We start from the raw sequence: 20,473 nt of genomic DNA, 5'->3' as shown, positions 1-20,473 counted from the left end.
TTCTGCCCCTGCAGATTTGCCTTTTCTGGATATTTTATATAAATAGAGTCATACAATAGATAGTTTTTTGTATCTGCTGCCTTCTTTCACCTGGCATGTTTTTTTTAGGACCCACCACGTTGTAACATGTATAAACATTTTATTCCTATTACTGTGTAGTGTTATATAAATGTACCACACCTTGTTCATTAGTTGATGGACACTTGGTTTGTTTCTACTCTTGACCATTGTGCGTTATGGCATTATGATCACTGGAGCCAAAATCTTTGTGTGGACATACGTGATTCATGTTCATAGGTATGTAGATAGCTGCTGCTGCTGCTGCTAAGTCGCTTCAGTCGTGTCCGACTCTGTGCGACCCCATAGACGGCAGCCCACCAGGCTGTCCCGTCCCTGGGATTCTCCAGGCAAGAACACTGGAGTGGGTTGCCATTTCCTTCTCCAATGCGTGAAAGTGAAAGTGAGGTCGCTCAGTCGTGTCCGATAGCTAGGAGTGGATCAAATGATAAATGCATTGTCAGCTTTTTTTTGTCCTCTGAGGCATTTTATTTGTATGTATTACATCCCTAGAGAAAGAATCCAAGGATTTTCCCTCCTGTGTGTTTTCATTGCTTCCTCATGGTCCATGATGCCAGCTGAGGTTATCAGTACAACGAAACCAAACTGACTGGATGGGAGCAGGTTATTCTGCCATTTTTATAGATCTTTGAGTTGCACGTCAAATCTGGGGCTGATCATTCCACACTTACTTAGCGTGCCTGTGAGGTTCACAGCAATTTTCCTAGCTCTGTGATCATCAGTGATTTCAAATTCATCATTGTAACCATGCTTCATCATCACAGTTAGAAACCTGACGATGACTTTGGAGCACGGCCTAATAAGGACCTGGCGTTTGGCTCTCTTTTTGGCACTGTTGATACTCTTGAGAACTTCAGCCAGGGCATTCATGTGCACTGTTCTGGCGGCACAGAAAGATGCTGGAAAGAGGACTCTGTCAGTTTTTTTTTTTTTTAATTAATTTATTTTTTCTTGGAGGCAAATTATTTTACAATATTATATTGGTTAGTTTTGCCATACATTGACATGAATTCGCCCCGGATGTACATGAGTTCCCCCTCCCGAATCCCCCTCCCTCCTCCCTTTCATTGTTAGCTTTTAAAGAAATTGCTAAATTTGTTTTCCAGCTAAACTGCACCATTTTACATTCTGCCCAGCAATTTTTGAGTGTTCCAATTTTTCATCCTTGACAACGTTTGATATTGTTATTTTCTTTGTAGCCGTTTTGAAGTGGTTTTAATTTGCATTTCCCTGATGACTGATGATGTTGAGCATCTTCTCATGTGCTTATTAGCCATTTGTTTATCTTCTTAGGTGAAATGTGTATTCATATATTTGCCAATGTATTGACCCCTTAATTTTGAAATTATTACAGATCATAGGAAGTTATAATGTAGTACTTGTCTCCCCACAGGTAACATCTTACATAACTATGGTGCATTACCAAAGCAAGGAAATTGACGTCGGTGTAGTCCATAGATCTTGTTCAGACCATCAGGTTTACATGTACTCATTTGCGTGTGTGTGTGTGAGATTCAGTGAAGTTTTCTCACGTGTTGCTGTGTGTAGACACCACAGTCAAAATTCTGAACTTCTTTATCACCTCGCAGATCTCCCTCATGCTAGCTACCCTTTAGAGTCACATACTGCACACCCTGGACTTCCCAGGTGGCTCACTGGTAAGGAACCCACTTGCCACAGGAGATGCAAGAGACAGGTTTGATTCCTGGGTCGGAAAGATCCCCTGAAGGAGGAAATCGTAACTCGTTCCAGTATTCTTGCCTGGAGAATCCCGTGGACAGAGCCTGCGGGCTACAGTCCATGGGGTCACAAAAGAGTTGGACACGATTAAGTGACTAAGCATGCACATTACACCGACCTCCCACTGTCCCCAGTCCCTGGCAGCCACTAATCTGTTCTGTCTCTGTAATTTTGTCATTTGAAGATGTTATATAAGTGGAACCCAACAGTAAGTAACCTTCTGAAATGGGCATTTAACTGTCAGCCTAATACCCTTGAATTAAGTATAAGTACAGGTTTGTTGCATGTATCAATACTGCATTTGTTTCTTAATTTGAATGTTTAGATGTGTAAAGTTTCAAGAGAGTAATGATAAAACGCAGCTCATCTTTGGCTCTGTCACCAATATCCAGGCAAAGGATGCAGCGCCAGTGGAGGTAAATGCAGGCATATTTCTTGAAAAGTTGAAAATCTTTGTACTTTATAATTTGCACAATTGGGAAAAAAAAATTTTGCTATTTTTTTTTTTTTTCAAGAAGATAGACACCATGCTGGTCCTGGAGAGCAGTGGAAACCTGGTGCTGTACACAGGGGTGGTGCGGGTAAGTAACACATAGCTCCCCATGCTGTTAGTAGGACTGCTTCTTTCATTCTTGCTTGTTTTTGGTCTTTAAAATTTGTTACCTCATGACTGTGGAATTTGGCAGAAGATCTCCGTAAGAGTTGAAAATGAACCCTTCAGTTTAGGTTGAACCTAATTTGGAGTACTTCCCTGGTGGTGATAAAGAACCAGCCTGCCAATGCAGGAGATGCACGTTTGATCCCCAGATTGGGAAGATCCCCAGAGAAGGAAATGGCAGCCCACTCCAGTATTCTTGCCTGGGAAATCCCATGAACAGGGGATCCTGGTGGGCTTTAGTCCATGGGGTTGCAAAGGAGTTGGACATGACTTAGTGATTAAGCAACAGCAACTTGGAGGTCTAGGTCTCATGGTCATTAGATGGATTAACATTATGAACACAGTGCAGTTGGGGAAGCTTCAAGGAATGTAGATAAATTATTTTTTAATAAAAGGAGAAAAGGTTAACTGAAGTTTTATAAAGAATGTAGTTTTAAAATTAATGTATGGTCAGGTTTGTTAACTCTGAAATTTTAGTAAAGTTGCATTAGGTACATTAAATGTATACTATGTAGTATGTTGGCTGTCTCTTTTTAAGCAGTTGTGAAATTTATATACAGAACAATGTAAATTTTACACGTGTAAAGTATGAAATTTAAATATACACAGTTTGAAGAACAATGAAGTGAACATTCGTGTACCCTCCACCCAGGTTAGGAAATAGACTATTGCCCATAGTTTTACAGTCTCCTGGTGTTCTTTCCCGTGTCATCCTCATCCCCCAGAGGTAGACAGTGTCTTCTGTGATAAATCAGTCCCTGGTTTTTTTTCCTACTTTTTGCAATTATATCACTAAAGAATAAGTTGTTTTTTTGTATATGAATTTTCATATAAATGAAACATGCCATGTCCTCTTCTCTGACTTGACTGTTCTGCTCAGTATTATATTATTGAATATTCTTAGATATATGTTTGTGGACACAAAGCTGCTGCTGACTTACTGTTACATTTTCCGTTGTGTGATTGCACCAGAACTTTGCCAGCCGTGAGGATTGTTTTGTTGTTTCTGCTGTTTCTTCTGATAAACAATGCTTAAAAGGGTTTGTAAACAACATGCATCTCCTAGTCTTCAGAATATATGCATATTCAGCTTATCCTGGTGGCGCCATACTGTTTTCCACAGTGTAGGTTGTATCAGGGTTGCAAGGTTGTACTCCTTGCCTCCAGCAGTGTGTGAATTCTTAAAGCTTCTTTAGTGTTTGTGCCAAGTCGCTTCAGTCATGTCTGACTCTGCCATCCTATGGAGCGCAGCTTGCCAGGCTCCTCTGTACATGGGGTTCTCCAGACAAGAATACTAGAGTGAGTTGCCATTTCCTTCTCTGGGGATCTTCCTGACCCAGGGGTCGAACGTGCATCTCTTACGTCTCTTGCACTGGCAGGTGGGTTCTTTAACACTAGCTTCCCACCTGGGAAACCCCAGTCTTCATTACATTATTGCTAATCCAAAGTACTATTTTTTTTCCCCCAAATCAGTGCCTCATTAGAGCGAGGTGAGAATGGAGGTCCAGCCTACCCCCTGGCCTTTGTTCACAGGGAGTAGTATTTTCCCTCAGTGTTTGTCTGGGATAGATTGGTTATTGTCTAAAAGTTCTCTAGTTTGTTAAGCTACTCCTTTCCTGATTGGGTCTTTTTTTGGGGGGTCTGCTCCCGTGATGAAATTGTGGAGTGCTTGAACTTCCAGGCTACATCGAGGCCAGTTTGAGAACTAAATCAGGGTTTAGTTCTCAGATGTTTTACTGTGTCACTGTCAGTCGCACAGAGGCCTGCCCAGGATTTCATGCACATATTTAGAAAGTCCTTTTCTCTATTTCCTACCTCCCCATCCCTCCCCTCACTCCCTACCGCCTAGTTATTACAGGGTGGGGATGGAATGGAGTGCTCCACCCGCAGTCTGGGAAGGGGTAGGCCACCTTATTACAGAGTGAGGATGAGAGCCAGGCTCCTCCCCCTTGGCAGCTACTGCACACTGTGGGGAGGTGTGAGGGGCTTATGTGTGGCATGAGAGCAGGGCTTCATCTGCAGTCTGTGCCGCTGCAGAGCCATTGGCGGGGAGGCCATACTGCCTGGTTACTGCAGAGCAGGGGCTCAGAGAGGGTGGCCTGGCTTGTGTGGGGACAGAGCGCTGCCTCCTGCCCATAGGTGGGATGACGGGTCCCGCCCCTTGTCTCCATCCTCAGGTCTGGATGGGGCGGGCACCAGGGCTGTGGCTTGTTTTGTGTATTTGACTGAAGTGGGGCAGGTGTGGCGAACGTGGTTGTTCCCTGCTTGGCCACTCTTCCTCACCAAGTTTTGGCAAAAAGAGCAGGGTGTTCGTGGGCTGTCTTTTGTTCTGTGCCGAGAGCGTTTCTGGGTTGCAGGCCCCTCAAGGGTGCAAGGCCTGGCTGTGAAGAGGCAGAGACACAGAGACAGAAAGGCAGGGGTTCATGGTGCATTCCTGGTCCTCAGGCCCCAGCCTGCCAGCATTCCTCACCTTCTACAGCCCTTGGCTCGTTGTATCATACATTCATGCAGATTCTGTTGTGGCGGTGGTAGGTAGTGGGAGTAACAGCATAGAATGTGCTTATTCCATATTTTTATGACCTGGAGGGATGGTTGCTGATGTTTTTTTTTTTTTAAATCTCTACATACTAGTTCTGACTGTCATTTTTATTTTTTAATCCGAAGGATTTTATTTGGACAACTTATGTAATTTTATCAGTTTTCAGGTAGTATATTCAGATAGTATATTTATGTATGTATATTGTTAAAATTCCACTATAGTTCTGAATATCCTTTTAGTTTTATCAAGAGTTTTCAGGGGGTTGGGAGGGCATTCAAGAGGAGGGGACATTTGTATATATATGGCTGATTCACATTGTATGGCAGAAACAAACACAATAGTAAAGCAGTTAGCCACCAGTTAAAAATAAATAAAAAAAAAGAGTTTTCAGACTGTGGACGTGAATTTCTGTGTTTTTTTCTGAGAACCCTATGGATAGTTAAAGAGTGATTAGCATGATTGTTGACTCAGTCTTTTAAGGTCAATGAGGAATTTATGTCAAGTTTATTTGAGGCAGAAGTGTTTGAGAGTTTATGATGGATTGTAAGCTAGAGAGCACAGTTTGGGTTAGGTTGGATTTAATTTCTTGAGTATCACTTCAGCTTAATTTTTTTTGGCCCCAAGAAATAAATGATACTTTTTTCTCTCTGCCAGGAGACTTAATAAGACTGATGCTTATAATCTCTGAAAGCTTAATGTGCCTGCTGCCTTTACCTCCAATAAGGGGGAAAAGTGTATGGTATACTTGAATTTTGTTTAATGTCTTGACTGTATTAACATTCCCCCTGTTTCCCGCCTTCAGAAAGTTCTTAGTAATTGAAAAGAAGGAATCAGACTAAGAGAATTTATGTCCAGATGTTTGTATTGGATAGTGGAATTTGATAAGTTATTAAAATTTAAATTCTCCCTGTTTTTTAGTTGTGTGTGGTGAGCATAAACTTTGAAATAGCAAAAGAAATACATGCTTACAGGCCTTAATGTTTCATTCAAGAACATGATACATGAAAGCTCATATTTTTTCCCCACATTTTTTGATTTCTTTCAGGTGGGGAAGGTTTTTATTCCTGGGCTGCCAGCTCCCTCCCTGACAATGTCCAACACGATGCCTCGGCCCAGCACCCCGCTTGATGGCGTTACTACTACTAACCCTTTGAGTAAGCTGCTTGGATCCCTGGATGAGGTGAGAAGGGGAGTAGGTGTTGTCAAAAATTGATAGTGTTTTAGAGAAGTTGGGTCAAATATTAGCTGTTTCCATGGTTGACTTTTTTTCTGTTTTAAAAATGGTAAAATTGAAAGTTTAGCTAATGCTTGTAGAATATGAATATTTTCAAACACAAATGATTCGGTAAACGTACAGTGACTTCCTCGTTATGTGTGAGGTGCTTTTTGAGGATGCTACAGTGAGGAGAGGGATGCATTCTTTTTCATCTAGGGATCTCTATGTACTGTGTGTTTTAAGAAATCATAATTTAATGCTTGCTTTGGCAGCAATATACTAAAATGGAAATGATACAGAGAAGATTAGCATGGGCCCAGCTCAAGGATAACACACAAATTTGTGAAACGTCCCATATTTTTAAAAGATAACTAATGAGAACCTACTGTGTAACACAGGGAACTCTGAGAGACGTGTCTGACTGGGTTTGGACCTGGAGGACAAATACAGTGTTTGTAGGTGGAAGTGGGTATTTGGGTAAAGAGGATTCCCATGGGCGTGGGCGTGGAGGCAGGTCAGTGCAGAACATTGCTAACATATAATTGTACCTCTGCTTCTTGGCATACAAGATAAAACTCAACAAGTCTGTGGAATGAATGAATACTTTTAAAAATCCACATGGTCTGTTCGGTGAAGCAGGGCAAGGGGTGGGATATTCTAGTGTTATCTATGTACTAGATACTGTTCTAAGCATTGTATATGTATTAACTCATTTAGTTCCTTAAAACAGCTTTATTAGGAAAATATTAATCCTTGTTTTCCAAATGTGTACTTGGAGATACAGGGAGGTTACTTATCTAAAAGCATAAGTGGTAGAGCTAGGATTTACACTGTACCTGACATGCTCTTAAAGAAGAAAGGATGAAAAGGTTTTTCATTCTGAATGCAGTCACTGGGACATTGTACGTTTTTGAGGATGCAGTTAAGAATATTAGGATTTGTGTTTCAGATGGGTTTATCTTGGGATTAAAGATAGACCAAGTGGTATTAGATCCCAAGTGGATCTAAACTGTGGGGCCACTTACTTTTGATTCCTTTCTCTTTTGATCTTGGTCCCTCAAGTCCAGGTTATCTCCACAACTCTCCAGTGCCATCGATCAGTTGTCCTGTTTTTATTGACTTTTTATAGTTGCTCTTGGTGAGGACCTTGGTCTGCTGCAGGGTACTTACTCATACTTAGAACAGAATGGTGTAAAATCATTGTGTACAGTTGTTAGACCATATGCAAAAGACATGTATTGTCCTCACCCTAATTTCTCAAGAATGCTTCACGTGTTGTATTTGTGACCCTGTACAGGTTCTGGTATCCCCAGTTCCAGAACTGAGGGATTCTTCAAAGCTTCACGATTCTCTCTATACTGAGGATTGTACTTTCCAACAGCTTGGAACTTACATTCATTCTATAAGAGACCCTGTCCGCAACAGGGTAACGCTAGTAAGTATGACATTTATTTTTAAAAGGTAGGATAGCTTTCCAAGAATTATGGATGTCATGTAAAATTTGTCAGAATGCCAAGTTTTGTCTGAAAAGTGGAAACAAATATTTCATGTAATTTTTAAAAATCGCTTGTAATACATCATTTTTTTGCCCTATTTTTCTTTGAAGTAGTTTCATCCAGCCTTTTTAACGTTTTTGTATTATTAAAAAGTGTATTGGAAATAAAGCTTGTTCATTCAGTTGAATTTTAATATAGACATAATTTTTTGTTGTTGTTAAAAGTGAGACTTTTGGTGATGGTGACTCAGTGTTTATATGAAAATTAGGCACTTTGTTTAAAGATAAGAGTTTTTGTTAATGTTTTACAAATAAGCACGTTTATTGTGTCTGAAATTTCAAAGCATTCAGTTCTGTTTGAAAAAAATACTGCTTACTTTTCGTTTGTTTTATTGCATTTTTGTTTGACAGGCAAACAGTCGTGTTAAACATCAGCTATTTTTTAGACATCCAGAGATTTAGAATGAACAGATTCTATTCCCTTGCCCTTATTTGTTTCCATATTCTTCCTAGGAACTGAGTAACGGCTCCATGGTGAGGATCACTATTCCTGAAATTGCCACCTCTGAATTAGGTATGGTTGAGGATCAAACCTCACTTTCATGTGTTCTTAGTTTGATTTAAAAGATTTGGAGTAATTGCTAATGGACATTAATAATTGGGGCTTTAAACATTTTGCTATGTTTGGAGCCACGGGATGGCCTTCTTCCTGTGCTGAGAAGCTGTGAAGCGCTAGTGAGCACTGTGTGTGACCCATCCGTGTGCGCCAAGGCTGGGGCCCTGGGAGTGCTCCACTTTGTGAGGTTCCTCAGGAGGAAGCCGTGCAGTGAGATTATAGCATATGGACATGTCTCTTGCAAGAAAGTCTGAGAAACAAGCCCAAGCAACTTAAAGTTTTTGGCATATTTGATGGTTTTTTAATGCAAAAATAATCTCTCTGAGAAATTAACATAATTGCCTTTGAGGAAAACTTAACACTCAGAAGTATTTTGATAAAATCAGAGTCTGCTTGAATTATTGAAATGCAATTTGGAAAGTAGTAGGTGGAGAATATTTCTGAACGTAGAATACGAAAGAAAACCATGGAATCAAAAAGATTTGCCAATAAATGTAAGTTAAGAAAAGAATGCCTGTGTGATACAAGAAAATTCAGGATGTCTATTAGTTTCAAAATTCAGTTTCCAGTGCAGAATGTTGGCACATTTTGTGATCTCTGGAATTTGCTAAGTGGGCTGGAGTGCGTTTCTCATTTTAGGAAGTACTCTTCATCAGTGTGGTAGATGATATTCTGAGTTGGTATGGAGATGCCTTTCTTTTCTAAAAGGTACTTAGCTAGTGATCTCAGGAAGTATAAGCCTAACCAAAATACGTAAACACAATTAATGGACTAGTCATATAAAAGCAAAGTGATATCTTACTGTTGCGGGAGCAAACAGAAGTCACATAGTTCGTGCACAGAAGCGTTTGTACTTGATAAAACTTTCCTTAGCACCTCAGTCGGTATCTGGTTTACACTGGTTCTGGATTCAACCATGACAGACGTGGTTATCTGGTTTTCTGACATTGGTTTCATTTGATTCGAGCCTTGGTTGTGTGTGCACACACATAGCAAATTGATGAGAAAAAGCATATGCTGCTAGGGATGGGCCCTGGTAACAGCGAATTTGGGAAGGGAAGGAAAAAATCCTCTAAAGAGATTATGTGGGGACACAGAAACATTGCAGGTCAGGGCCATTTCCTGCTAAAAGCAGACCTAGGCCTCTTCATAGCGATAGCCCTTGCCACCCTGGGGAGTCGCTGTGTGACAGTGTAGCAGTGTAAGTGATTGTCATACTAGTGGTATCGAACCATAAGAAAGATGTCGATTACATGGTATTGACTGATCTGTTTAAGACAGAGAGCATGTAAAACACCGTAGAAACAGTGCTGTCAGAAATGATGAACAGTTATAAAGCTTTGGTTAACCAGAATGTTTGATCATTTAGAGCATATTTTAAAGCTAGGTGAGTATTGTTATTTGAGGATGTATGTATTGATTGTTATATGTTTACTGACGTATTGAAACAATTTTTATATGAATTTATTATTGTAGAAATTGAGTGTTTTTGTTAGAATGATCTTTAATTCACTGCCCAAACTAGGACATCTTTGAGAACAAAATGGGAAGCTGTTAATAATTGTTGGGGCCACAGATGTCAATCAGTTCTGTCTTAGGTAACCTGGGCTATGTGGTTATTCTATTTCTGACCCAAAATTAATGACAAAAAAAACTGCTCTGAGACCTCTCACAAGCCCTTTTAAATTCAGAGTCAGATGACTGGCTAGGTCAGGTTTGTGTCCCACCAGCTCTTTAATGGCAGTTCCCTTTTCATAGTGCTTGACCTTTATATAGCAGTGATTTAAAAATCTTTATAAAAGGGGAAAAGAAATTCATGCCTAAGAAGCATACTAAAATTAATCTTTGCTTTTAATAGTACAAACTTGTTTGCAAGCAATTAAGTTCATTCTGCCGAAAGAAATAGCGGTTCAGATGCTCGTCAAGTGGTACAGTGTCCACAGTGCCCCAGGAGGGCCCAGTGATCACTCAGAGTGGAACTTATTTGTGACTTGTCTCATGAACATGATGGGTTATAACACAGACCGCTTAGCATGGACAAGAAATGTGAGTACATATGATCATTTTTCCTCCTGAGATACACTGTTATCAGTGTAATGTTTGCATAATTGGCAATACAACATTCAGAGTATATAACACACCAGTGTACTAGTAGGCATACCTTATTCATCAAAATGGAATAATGCTAAGGCTTATTGTATCTATACATTGTAAGTCAAATATTACTTTAATGATAATGTTTCACTTGTAATTAGAATCATGTTTTTATAACGTAAACCACTTTGACTGTTATTTCTCATTTTATCATTGTAACATGGCTGCAAATTATGCTTAGATTAGTACAAGTAGTCTTGATTTTACTGATGAAGAAACTGAGTCACAGGGAGATCACAGACTAGAGATTTGCTCAAAACTGGGCCTACGGTGTATCTTCTGACTCATGGCTTAATGTTCTTTTCTTGAGGCCCAGACTCTCCGTTTCCACATAATTGCTTGGTCTGTGAGGAAGGTTGAATTTTGAAGGGGATTTAAAGTACTTTAGCCTAAATATCTAGTCTGTCAATGATACAAACTAAGCTCCTCATCTCCCTCCCCGGAAACTTTCCTACAGGTCCTTCATAGGTTATTTACAAATCAGCAGGGTAGTGTCTTCGGTCTTGACGTTTTCGTTTTGCTTCTGGAGGTCTTTCCCAGGACAGCCTTGCCTGGTTCACTCTGAAGAAATCACTCTAGATCACACTTACCTTTCTCCAGGTAACTCAGCTGTACCTGTCAATACATTTGGGTTTCATACCAGCAAATCTATTTTAAAAAAAAAGTCATTGTTTTTCTTCATTGTAAAAGTATACGTGCTTACTGAGGAAAATTTGGAAAATGGAGAGATTAAAAAGAAAATAATACTAAGAGATAACCTGTAAACATTTTCATTTTTGCTTCTCGTAAACATCATATCAATGAAAATTTCCCATATTAAAAATTCTTCAACCTCCCTCTCCCCTGATTATCGTTCTCATAATAGGCTACCATATGACTTTGTTGTAATTGTGAAAAAGTAAAAGTACTAGTTGCTTGCTAGTGTCCAACTTTGTGACCCCATGGACTATAATCCTCCAGGCTTCTCTGTCCGTGGGGTTCCCCAGGCAAGAATACTGGCATGGGTTGCCGTTCCCTTCTCCAGGGAATCTTCCCAACCCAGGGATCGAACCCAAGTCTCCTGCATTGCAGGCAGATTCTTTACTATCTGAGCTACCAGGGAAGCCCCAATAGCTAATAATTGAACATTGTTGAATCAGATTTTTTTCTTATGAGTAATTTGAGTAACATTCTTCTATATACAATACACAAATCTTTAGGTCTCTGGTCAGTTCTCAAGAATTGAACCTTAAAAGATAAATTACTGGGTCAAATAATGTTCAAAAAGGACTGTCTGTCCAATCAGCATTCTCACCAGTGTCATTTAAAAGTGCCTGCTTCACCACCCAGATTATTCTTGGTGTAGTGAACCTTTGCCAACTCAGAATTTTTAGTATTTCTGTATGGGTAAATGGGGATGGGTTTTCCTTTTTTTTTTTTTTTTTAACCTCTGATTCATCCCTGCCTCGCTCACATTGTCTCCACCACACTGGTTTCCATTGTTTGTCCTGAACACGCCAAGCACTTGCTTTTCCCTCTGGAGAAAATGTAGGCTTCCCAGATGGCTCCGTGGTAAAGAATCTTCCTGCCAATGCAGGAAACGCAGGTTTGATCCCTGGATCGGGAAGATCCCCTGGAGAAGGAAATGGCAACCCACTCCAGTATTCTTGCCTGGGAAATTCCATGGACAGAGGAGCCCAGTGGGCTACAGTCCATGGGGCCGCAAAGAGTCGGACACGACTGAGCGACTGAGCACACATGCACGCACCCTGGAGAAAATGCCTTCATCAGGCAAGACGAGCTGAGGCCTTGGCCAGGTGTCACCTCAGTGCAGCCTGCTGTGTCTCTTCTGTGTAGAATGGTACTTATCCCTTGTCTCCCACTTATTATCCTCTTTACCTGTTTTATTTTTCTCTTCAGTTCAGTTCAGTCGCTCAGTCGTGTCCGACTCTGCGACCCCATGAATTACAGCATGCCAGGCCTCCCTGTCCATCACCAACTCCTGGAGTTCACTCAGACTCACCTCCATCGAGTTGATGATGCTATCCAGCCATCTCATTCTCTGTCGTCCCCTTCTCCTCCTGCCCCCAATCCTTCCCAGCATCAGAGTCTTTTCCAGTGAGTCAGCTCGTTGCATGAGGTGGCCAAAGTATTGGAGTTTCAGCTTTAGCATCAGTCCTTCCAATGAACACCCAGGATTGATCTCCTTTAGGAGAAGGAAATGGCAACCCACTCCAGTGTTCTTGCCTGGAGAATCCCAGGGACGGCGGAGCCTGGTGGGCTTCCGTCTATGGGGTCACACAGAGTTGGACACGACTGAAGTGACTTAGCAGCAGCAGTAGCAGCAGGATGGACTGGTTGGATCTCCTTGCAGTCCCAGGGACTCTCAAGAGTCTTCTCCAGCACCACAGTTCAAAAGCATCAATTCTTCGGCGCTCAGCTTTCTTCACAGTCCAACTCTCACATCCATACATGACCACGGGAAAAACCATAGCCTTGACTAGACAGACCTTTGTTGGCAAAGTAATGTCTCTGCTTTTTAATATGCTATCTAGGTTGGTCATAACTTTCCTTCCAAAGAGTAAGCGTCTTTTAATTTCTTGGCTGCAATCAGCATCCGCAGTGATTTTGGAGCCCCCAAAAATAAAGTCTGACACTGTTTCCACTGTTTCCCCGTCTATTTCCCATGAAGTGATGGGACCACATGCCATGATCTTTGTTTTCTGAATGTTGACTTCAAGCCAACCTTTTCACTCTCCTGTTTCACTTTCATCAAGAGGCTTTTGAGTTCCTCTTCACTTTCTGCCATAAGGGTGGTGTCATCTGCATATCTGAGGTTATCGATATTTCTCCCAGCAATCTTGATTCCAGGTTGTGCTTCTTCCAGCCCAGTGTTCCTCATGATGTACTCTGCATATAAATTAAATAAGCAGGGTGACAATATACAGCCTTGACGTACTCCTTTTCCTATTTGGAACCAGTCTGTTGTTCCATGTCCAGTTCTGACTGTTGCTTCCTGACGTGCATACAGGTTCCTCAAGAGGGAGGTCAGGTGGTCTGGTAGCACTCATTAAATATACTATGCTGTATATTTTACTTGTTTATTTTGTGTGTCTCTCCTCCCATTAGGAAGGTGAATAGCAGTCCCTGGCACGGATGGGTGCTTAATGAACATGTGCTGAATGAAAGCCTTTGTCCACCTAAATGAAGTATTGTTTTTAAGAGTTTCTATGTGTTGTATCATATGAAAGAACTGTCTTCTGCAGCTTCCTTGGGAAAAGTTTTGCTGGGAAAATAGAGACAGTTTTCTTATTCCAAATAATTGCATGAATGCTACTTCAGATTTTTCTGTTCTTTATTGCATGTGAAAAAGTTGGGCCTTACAGAAACTGAGGATTTCTACAGTATGAACAGGTCTGCTTCAGCTTCTTGTAGTTTCTGTGTGTGGCTGTCCTGCAGGACTTGATGAATCCCCATCACTATTCTCTAGCAGAGGGTCAGTGCCCCCTCGTGTTTCAGCGTTGTGGAGAGCACTCACCTGCTGTTTTGTTTTGTGAAGAAGAATCTGACTCTGACTCATGTGTTGCGTGGTAGCCCTAGGAGAAGGAATGAGGAAATGCGCTCTGAGACTGAGTTGCTTTGACATTTACTTGGACGACTGCTTAGTTAAACCTTGTGTTGGTTGTCCTTACAGTGAAAGCTCAGGATGAAATGGTTCTCAGTGGCAAATGTTTTTTGTTTTGTTTTGTCCAGATATATCCTCTTTGTTTTCAGTTAAGTAATAGGTAAAGAGTACAGAATTTCTGCCAGTGACCAACTATGTGACTCTGAAATTTCTTTGGGCCTTCCTGAATTTATTGATGTTAAATGATGGCTCTGGGCCAGATGATGTTTCTTTTTGGTCCGCAGGTTCTGTGAGTGGTTGCATCTGAGGCTAACTGTTCTGTCCCTTGGGATCCTCATATTTTCATTAGATACTGAGTCTCTGCTGTGGGTGAAGCATGAAGCCAGGCTTTAGGCAAGACAGTTCTTCCCATTGAGTCGACTGTCTAGGGAGAAGGCAGATAAACGAATATTTTATTGTCAGATTATGATAGATCAAGGTCAGTGATCCACAGGATTATGTAACAGGGTTGGCTACGCAGTGACATATTAAAATAGTGAAAATAGAACTTTCGTATGCGTGACAAAAGGTACCTGTATCAGTTTCCACTATTCTTTTCCGTAACTCCAGGTCTTAATGAATTTGATAACCATAGCAGGGGTGTTCTTTCTGATTGTGGGACTTAGACGTATGTGTGTATGCATGCTGTATTTAGTTAAAGTTTTAGGTAAGATCATTTCATTTGTTGCTTTGATTTTACTCTTTTGTCATTTTTGTTTCTTGATGATATTGTGTATAAGTTGGGCTCGGTTTTTTTGTGTTTTTAAAATACATTCTTTAAAAAAAATTCTTTGCCATTATGGTTTATCACAGAATATTGAATATAGTTCCCTGTGCTCTTCAGTAGGACCTTGTCATTTGGATAGTCTAAATGTAGTAGTTTGTATCCACCAACCCCCATCTCCCGGTCCATCCCTCTCCCTCCTCTCTTGTCCCTTGGCAACCATAAGTCTATTCCGTATGTCTGTGAGTCTGTTTCTGTTTTGTAGATACGTTCATTCGTGTCATATTTTAGATTCCACAATGAATGATATCATACAGTATTTTGTCTTTTTCTTGGGCTTCATTTTATTTGAATACTTCATAAGAAAACCTGTTCTTTTGATCAGTTTTAAAAATTAACTTTATTCAGTTTTATATTTAAATAATCAGTTTTAAATATTGCTGTTTATGTTTAGTTTTTATATCTAAATCAACTTTCAGATGAATGAGATTGATAAATATGTAGGTTTCTATAGCATAGGAAAATAGACATCATTTATACGGTTATGATTGATGAACTGGTAGTTCAGTGCCGGTGCAAAGTAGCAGAATGGGCTAAGGTTATGCCAGAGAAAATTGAATTAGGCTGAACTTTTAGAAAATTGTTTTTATGTAACTGTATTGGGATAGGCTATTATAACAGAAAGCCGTTAAAAGATACAGTGGCATACACAACAGAAATGTGTATCTTGTTCCTTTAACAGTGCTTAGCAGGTAAACAGGCCACATGGTTTAATTAGGGACCCAGGCTAATGGAGCATCTGTCCTCTTCAACCTGAGGCTTCAAAGATCACCTTAGAGTTGACGCCACCCAGTCAGATGCGTGGGATAGTGCATAGGGGAGCACACATGGGAGGTTTTCATAAACTAGTCTGGCATTGATGATATCCACTCTCATTCATAGTCACTGTCACAGGGCCACATCTCACTGTGAGGGCCGAGATACAGCAGCCTGGCTGTGGGTCCAGAAGAAAGAGAACTCAGATTTTGGAGAGTAGCTACCCATCTCTGCCAGAGATTTGTTGGGCTGTCACTATAGACAGACTCTAAGTATATGTTTGCTTAGCTCTGACATCTGGCTAACATTGGGTTGATTCTCTGAGACTGGGTGTATTTTGGATGTGACTAATGGTCCTTGTTCTACCAATGGAGTGAAGATCTATGTCATGAGAGAAGTGGGGAGGAAAGGGAGCTGCTGTTGCAGAACCTATGAGCTCAGGCATCTATATGCTTTATATAGATGATTTCATTTAATCTTCACAGTGACCCTAGAAGAAAGGTGTTTGTATCATGTATTTCCAGATGAGAAAATGAATTTTGATGTCCTTCCTCAGTTTCCGTAATTGATAGAACTGATTGCTGAGTCCTTTAAGTTGATCTGTTGTCAGTGATAAATTTACATGATTTTTGTCTTCTCTTTTGGGGTTATCTTCCAGTTTGACTTTGAAGGATCACTTTCCCCAGTCATTGCACCCAAAAAGGCAAGGCCTTCTGAGACGGGATCTGATGATGTAAGCATTATTTTTTCTTGCTGATACAAATTAATTTGTGGGTACTTATACCAGTCCCCCATATTTGTGGTGTTCCTGTTCATTTGTGCATATTTCTAACAGCTTTTGCTTATTTTAATACTGAATGGCAGTTAATTTTGAAGGATAGGGCCTGTTTTCTGTGATTATTTATTTACTTTTATCTTTAATGCTCATCTTAAAATTACTAAGCATATGTAATGCTGTGGGATATAAATTTGAGTTGATAGATGTTTTACTGCCAGTTAATCACCTGAAGTGACAGCACTTATTATGCAGTGTTTCTTTAGTTTAAGTTCTCAGACATATCAGATTCCATGGGTATATTCTTGTGTTTCAACACATTCTTTTAAAATTGAGGTATAATTTGCATAAATGAAATGCTTAGATCTTAAATTTACAGTTTGATCAATTTTGACAGATACACACTCATGTAATCCACACTGCTGTTAAGGACGAAACATTTGTGTGATTCCACACAGTCCTCTTGAGCCATGTTTAATTGAAGCACCCACTGATTTGATTTCTGTCGTGTGTTAGTTTCGCCAACTCTGAAACTTAATATAAGTAAGCTGATGTAGTATGTGGTCTGTGGCACACAGCCCCCCACTCAGCATCGCGCCTTTGCGGTCCACCCATGTCACTGCAGATGGCGGTAGTTCGCAGCTTCTCCCTGGGAGAGCAGTGCGACTAGACCGTGGTTTGTGTATTCATTCTGCTGCAGGTGTGTACGTACCCCCTTGCCATTATTTGGCTATTACGGAGAAAGCTGCTGCCCATATTCAGTAACTAGTCTTTGTGGACGTGTATTCTCATTTCTCTTGGCTAAATGAATACCTAGCAGTGCCCTTGTTGGGTCATTGCTGGTCTCTGATTGTACTATGTTATACTCTGACCGGCAGTATATGCGTTGGCCCACATTTGCTGGCAGTCTTTTTCCTTTTAACCATTTGAGTGTGTACAAAGTAGTTTCTCTAAGTGCTTTTAATTTGCTTTTCCCAAATGATTCATCACGTTAGGCACTATTTCACATGCTTATTAGCTACTTACATACCTTTTTGTGAAGTTTCTGTTCAGGTGTAAATTGGATTTTAAAAATAAGTTCTCTAATTTTAGATATGAGTTCTTTGTCATATGTGTGTTTTGGGAATATTTTCTCCCACTATGTGGCTTAACCGTATCTTTTGCTGAGAAGAGTTTTTTATTTTGCTTGTCTGACTTATAAATTTTTAATTTTTATGATTGGTTCTATGTCTGTTGCAAGAGTTTTAAGATAGAATAATACATTGTATTAAGCCTGACAGAAACATCAATAAATTCCAAGTTCTGAAGAAACCATAGATTATCTCAACACAATACAACTGTACACAATACAACTATAGACTGTCTCAACACAGTACAATAAATCACGAGTAGAAGCTAGTTCAGTTCAGTTCAGTCGCTCAGTCATATCCGACTCTTTGCGACTCCCATGGACTGCAGCACGCTAGGCCTCCTGTCCAATACCAGCTCCTGGAGTTTGTTCAAATGCATGTCTGTTGAGTCGGTGATGCCATCCATCTCATCCTCTGTCATCCCCTTCTCCTCCCGCCCTCAATCTTTCCCAGCATCAGGTTCTTTTCAAATGAGTCAGTTCTTTGCATCAGGTGGCCAAAGTATTGGAGTTTCAGCTTCAGCATCAGTCCTTCCAATGAATATTCAGGACTGATTTCCTTTGGGATGGACTGGTTGGATCTCCTTGCAGTCCAAGGGACTCTCAAGAGTCTTCTCACCACCAACACCACAGTTCAAAAGCATCAATTCTTTGGCGCTCAGCTTTCTTTATAGCCCAACTCTCCAAGTTCGTCCATACATTACTAATAGCCTTGACTAGACAGACCTCTGTTGGCAAAGTAATGTCTCTGCTTTTTAATATACTCTCTAGGTTGGTCATAACTTTTCTTCCAGGGAGTAAGTGTCTCTTAATTTCATGGCTGCAGTCACCATCTGCAGTGATTTTTGGAACCCCCCAAAATAAAGTCTCTCATGATTTCCATTGTTTCCTCATCTATTTGCTATAAAGTGGTGGGACCAGATGCCATGATCTTAGCTTTCTGAATGTTGAGTTTTAAGTCAACTTTTTCATTCTCCTCTTTCACTTTCATCAAGAGGCTCTTTAGTTCTTCTTCACTTCCTGCCATAAGGGTGGTGTCATCTGCTTATCTGAGATTGTTGATATTTCTTCCTGCAATCTTGATTCCATCTTGTGCTTCATCCAGCCCACTGTTCCTCATGATGTACTCTGCATATAAGTTAAATAAGCAGGGTGACAATATACAACCTTGACGTACTCCTTTTGCTATTTGGAACCAGTCTGTTGTTCCATGTCCAGTTCTAACTATTGCTTCCTGACCTGCATACAGGTTTCTCAGAAGGCAGGTCAGGTGGTCTGGTATTTCCATCTCTTTCAGAATTTTCTAGTTTGTTGTGATCCAAGCAGTCAAAGGCTTTGGCCTAGTCAATAAAGCAGAAGTAGATGTTTTTCTGGAACTCTCTTGCTTTTTTGATGATCCGAAGGATGTTGGCAATTTGATCTCTGGTTCCTCTGCCTTTTCTCAATCCAGCTTGAACATCTGGAAGTTCACAGTTCATGTACTGTTGAAGCCTGGCTTGGAGAATGTTGAGCATTACTTTACTCGCGTGTGAGATGAGTACAATTGTGCGGTAGTTTGAGCATTCTTTGGCATTGCCTTTCTTTGTGATTGGAATGAAGACTGACCTTTTCCAGTCCTGTGGCCACTGCTGAGTTTTCCAAATGTGCTGGTATATTGAGTGAAGCACTTTCACAGCATCATCTTTTAGGATTTGAAATAGCTCAAATAGCTCAACTGGAATTCCATCACTTCCACTAGCTTTGTTTGTAGTGATGCTTCCTAAGACCCACTTGACTTCACATTCCAGGATGTCTGGCTCTAGGTGAGTGATCACACCATCTTGATTATCTGGGTTGTGAAGATCTTTTTTGTACAGTTCTTCTGTGTATTCTTGCCACCTCTTCTTAATATCTTCTGCTTCTGTTAGGTCCATACCATTTCTGTCCTTTATTTTACCCATCTTTGCATGAAATGTTCCCTTGGTATCTCTAATATTCTTGAAGAGATCTCCAGTCTTTCCCATTCTGTTGTTTTCCTCTATTTCTTTTCACTGATCACTGAGGAAGGCTTTCTTATCTTGCCTTGCTGTTCTTTGGAACTCTGCATTCAAGTGGGTATATCTTTCCTTTTCTCCTTTGGTTTTCGCTTCTCTTCTTTCCACAGCTATTTGTAAGGCCTCCTCAGACAGCCATTTTGCTCTTTTGCATTTCTTTTTCTTGGGGATGGTCTTGAGCCCTATCTCCTGTACAATGTCACTCTACAGACGGACATCACCAGGTGGTCAATACTGAAGTCAGATTGATTATATTCTTTGCATCTAAAGATGGAGAAGCTCTATACAGTCAGTAAAAACAAGACTGGGAGCTGACTGTGGCTCAGATCATGAACTCCTTATTGCCAAATTCAGACTTAAATTGAAGAAAGTAGGGAAACTCACTAGACCATTCAGGTATGACCTAAATCAAATCACTTAAAATTATACAGTGGAAGTGAGAAATAGATTCAAGGGATTAGATCTGATTAAGTACCTGAGGAACTATGCACACAGGTTCGTGACATTGTACAGGAGACAGGGATCAAGACCATCCCCAAGAAAAAGTAGAAACTAAAATAGACTCAGTACTTGTAGAGTGTAGCACAGTTCAAATATAAAATTCAGTTGATTATTAGGTATGTTACTAGCCTCAGCATCTTGTCAACATGGAAATATATGTATATCAGTTGGATTCAAGTAGACCTCTCCTCGTACCCAAAGCCAAGTCAGTGTAATGGTCCCTACACCTGCCTGTCTACACTTCTAGGCTTTCCTTTTCTTGTGGCCCATGAGACATTGCCTAAAATAATCTTAAATTTTTTTCTTTCAATCTCTGCTGAAGTAGTAGAATTCTTCTACTAAAGTCTCTTCCTTAA

General features: G+C 40.5%; 1 protein-coding gene, 1 non-coding gene and 1 pseudogene across 9 annotated transcripts in view; 2 read left to right on the top strand and 1 right to left on the bottom strand.

Annotated features, from left to right (window-relative positions):
- Nucleotides 1-20,473, top strand: part of ANAPC1 (anaphase promoting complex subunit 1) — a 105,490-nt gene that overhangs the window by 17,679 nt on the left and 67,338 nt on the right. For 6 of the 8 annotated variants that reach the window (XM_055399044.2, XM_055399045.2, XM_055399042.2 and 3 more), the window contains 7 exons: nucleotides 2,144-2,234; nucleotides 2,334-2,399; nucleotides 6,061-6,195; nucleotides 7,529-7,666; nucleotides 8,240-8,300; nucleotides 10,201-10,388; nucleotides 16,338-16,412. In XM_055399044.2, coding sequence (XP_055255019.1) covers nucleotides 2,144-2,234; nucleotides 2,334-2,399; nucleotides 6,061-6,195; nucleotides 7,529-7,666; nucleotides 8,240-8,300; nucleotides 10,201-10,388; nucleotides 16,338-16,412 — 754 coding nt within the window. The remainder of the gene's footprint in view (nucleotides 1-2,143; nucleotides 2,235-2,333; nucleotides 2,400-6,060; nucleotides 6,196-7,528; nucleotides 7,667-8,239; nucleotides 8,301-10,200; nucleotides 10,389-16,337; nucleotides 16,413-20,473) is intronic. The other 2 variants (XM_055399043.2, XM_088841688.1) reach the window with 2 other exon arrangements.
- On the bottom strand, nucleotides 567-948 carry LOC148776262 (small ribosomal subunit protein uS8 pseudogene; annotated as a pseudogene).
- Nucleotides 6,489-6,593, top strand: LOC129540176 (U6 spliceosomal RNA). The gene has a single exon (XR_008682627.1). It is a non-coding gene; the product is annotated as a U6 spliceosomal RNA (small nuclear RNA).

This window comes from Moschus berezovskii, chromosome 11 (genome assembly GCF_049115385.1).
Source record: "Moschus berezovskii isolate FMDL1 chromosome 11, NW_MosBer_1.0, whole genome shotgun sequence".
NCBI classification, from domain to species: domain Eukaryota; kingdom Metazoa; phylum Chordata; class Mammalia; order Artiodactyla; family Moschidae; genus Moschus; species Moschus berezovskii.
This window is presented reverse-complemented; position numbering and strand designations above follow the sequence as displayed.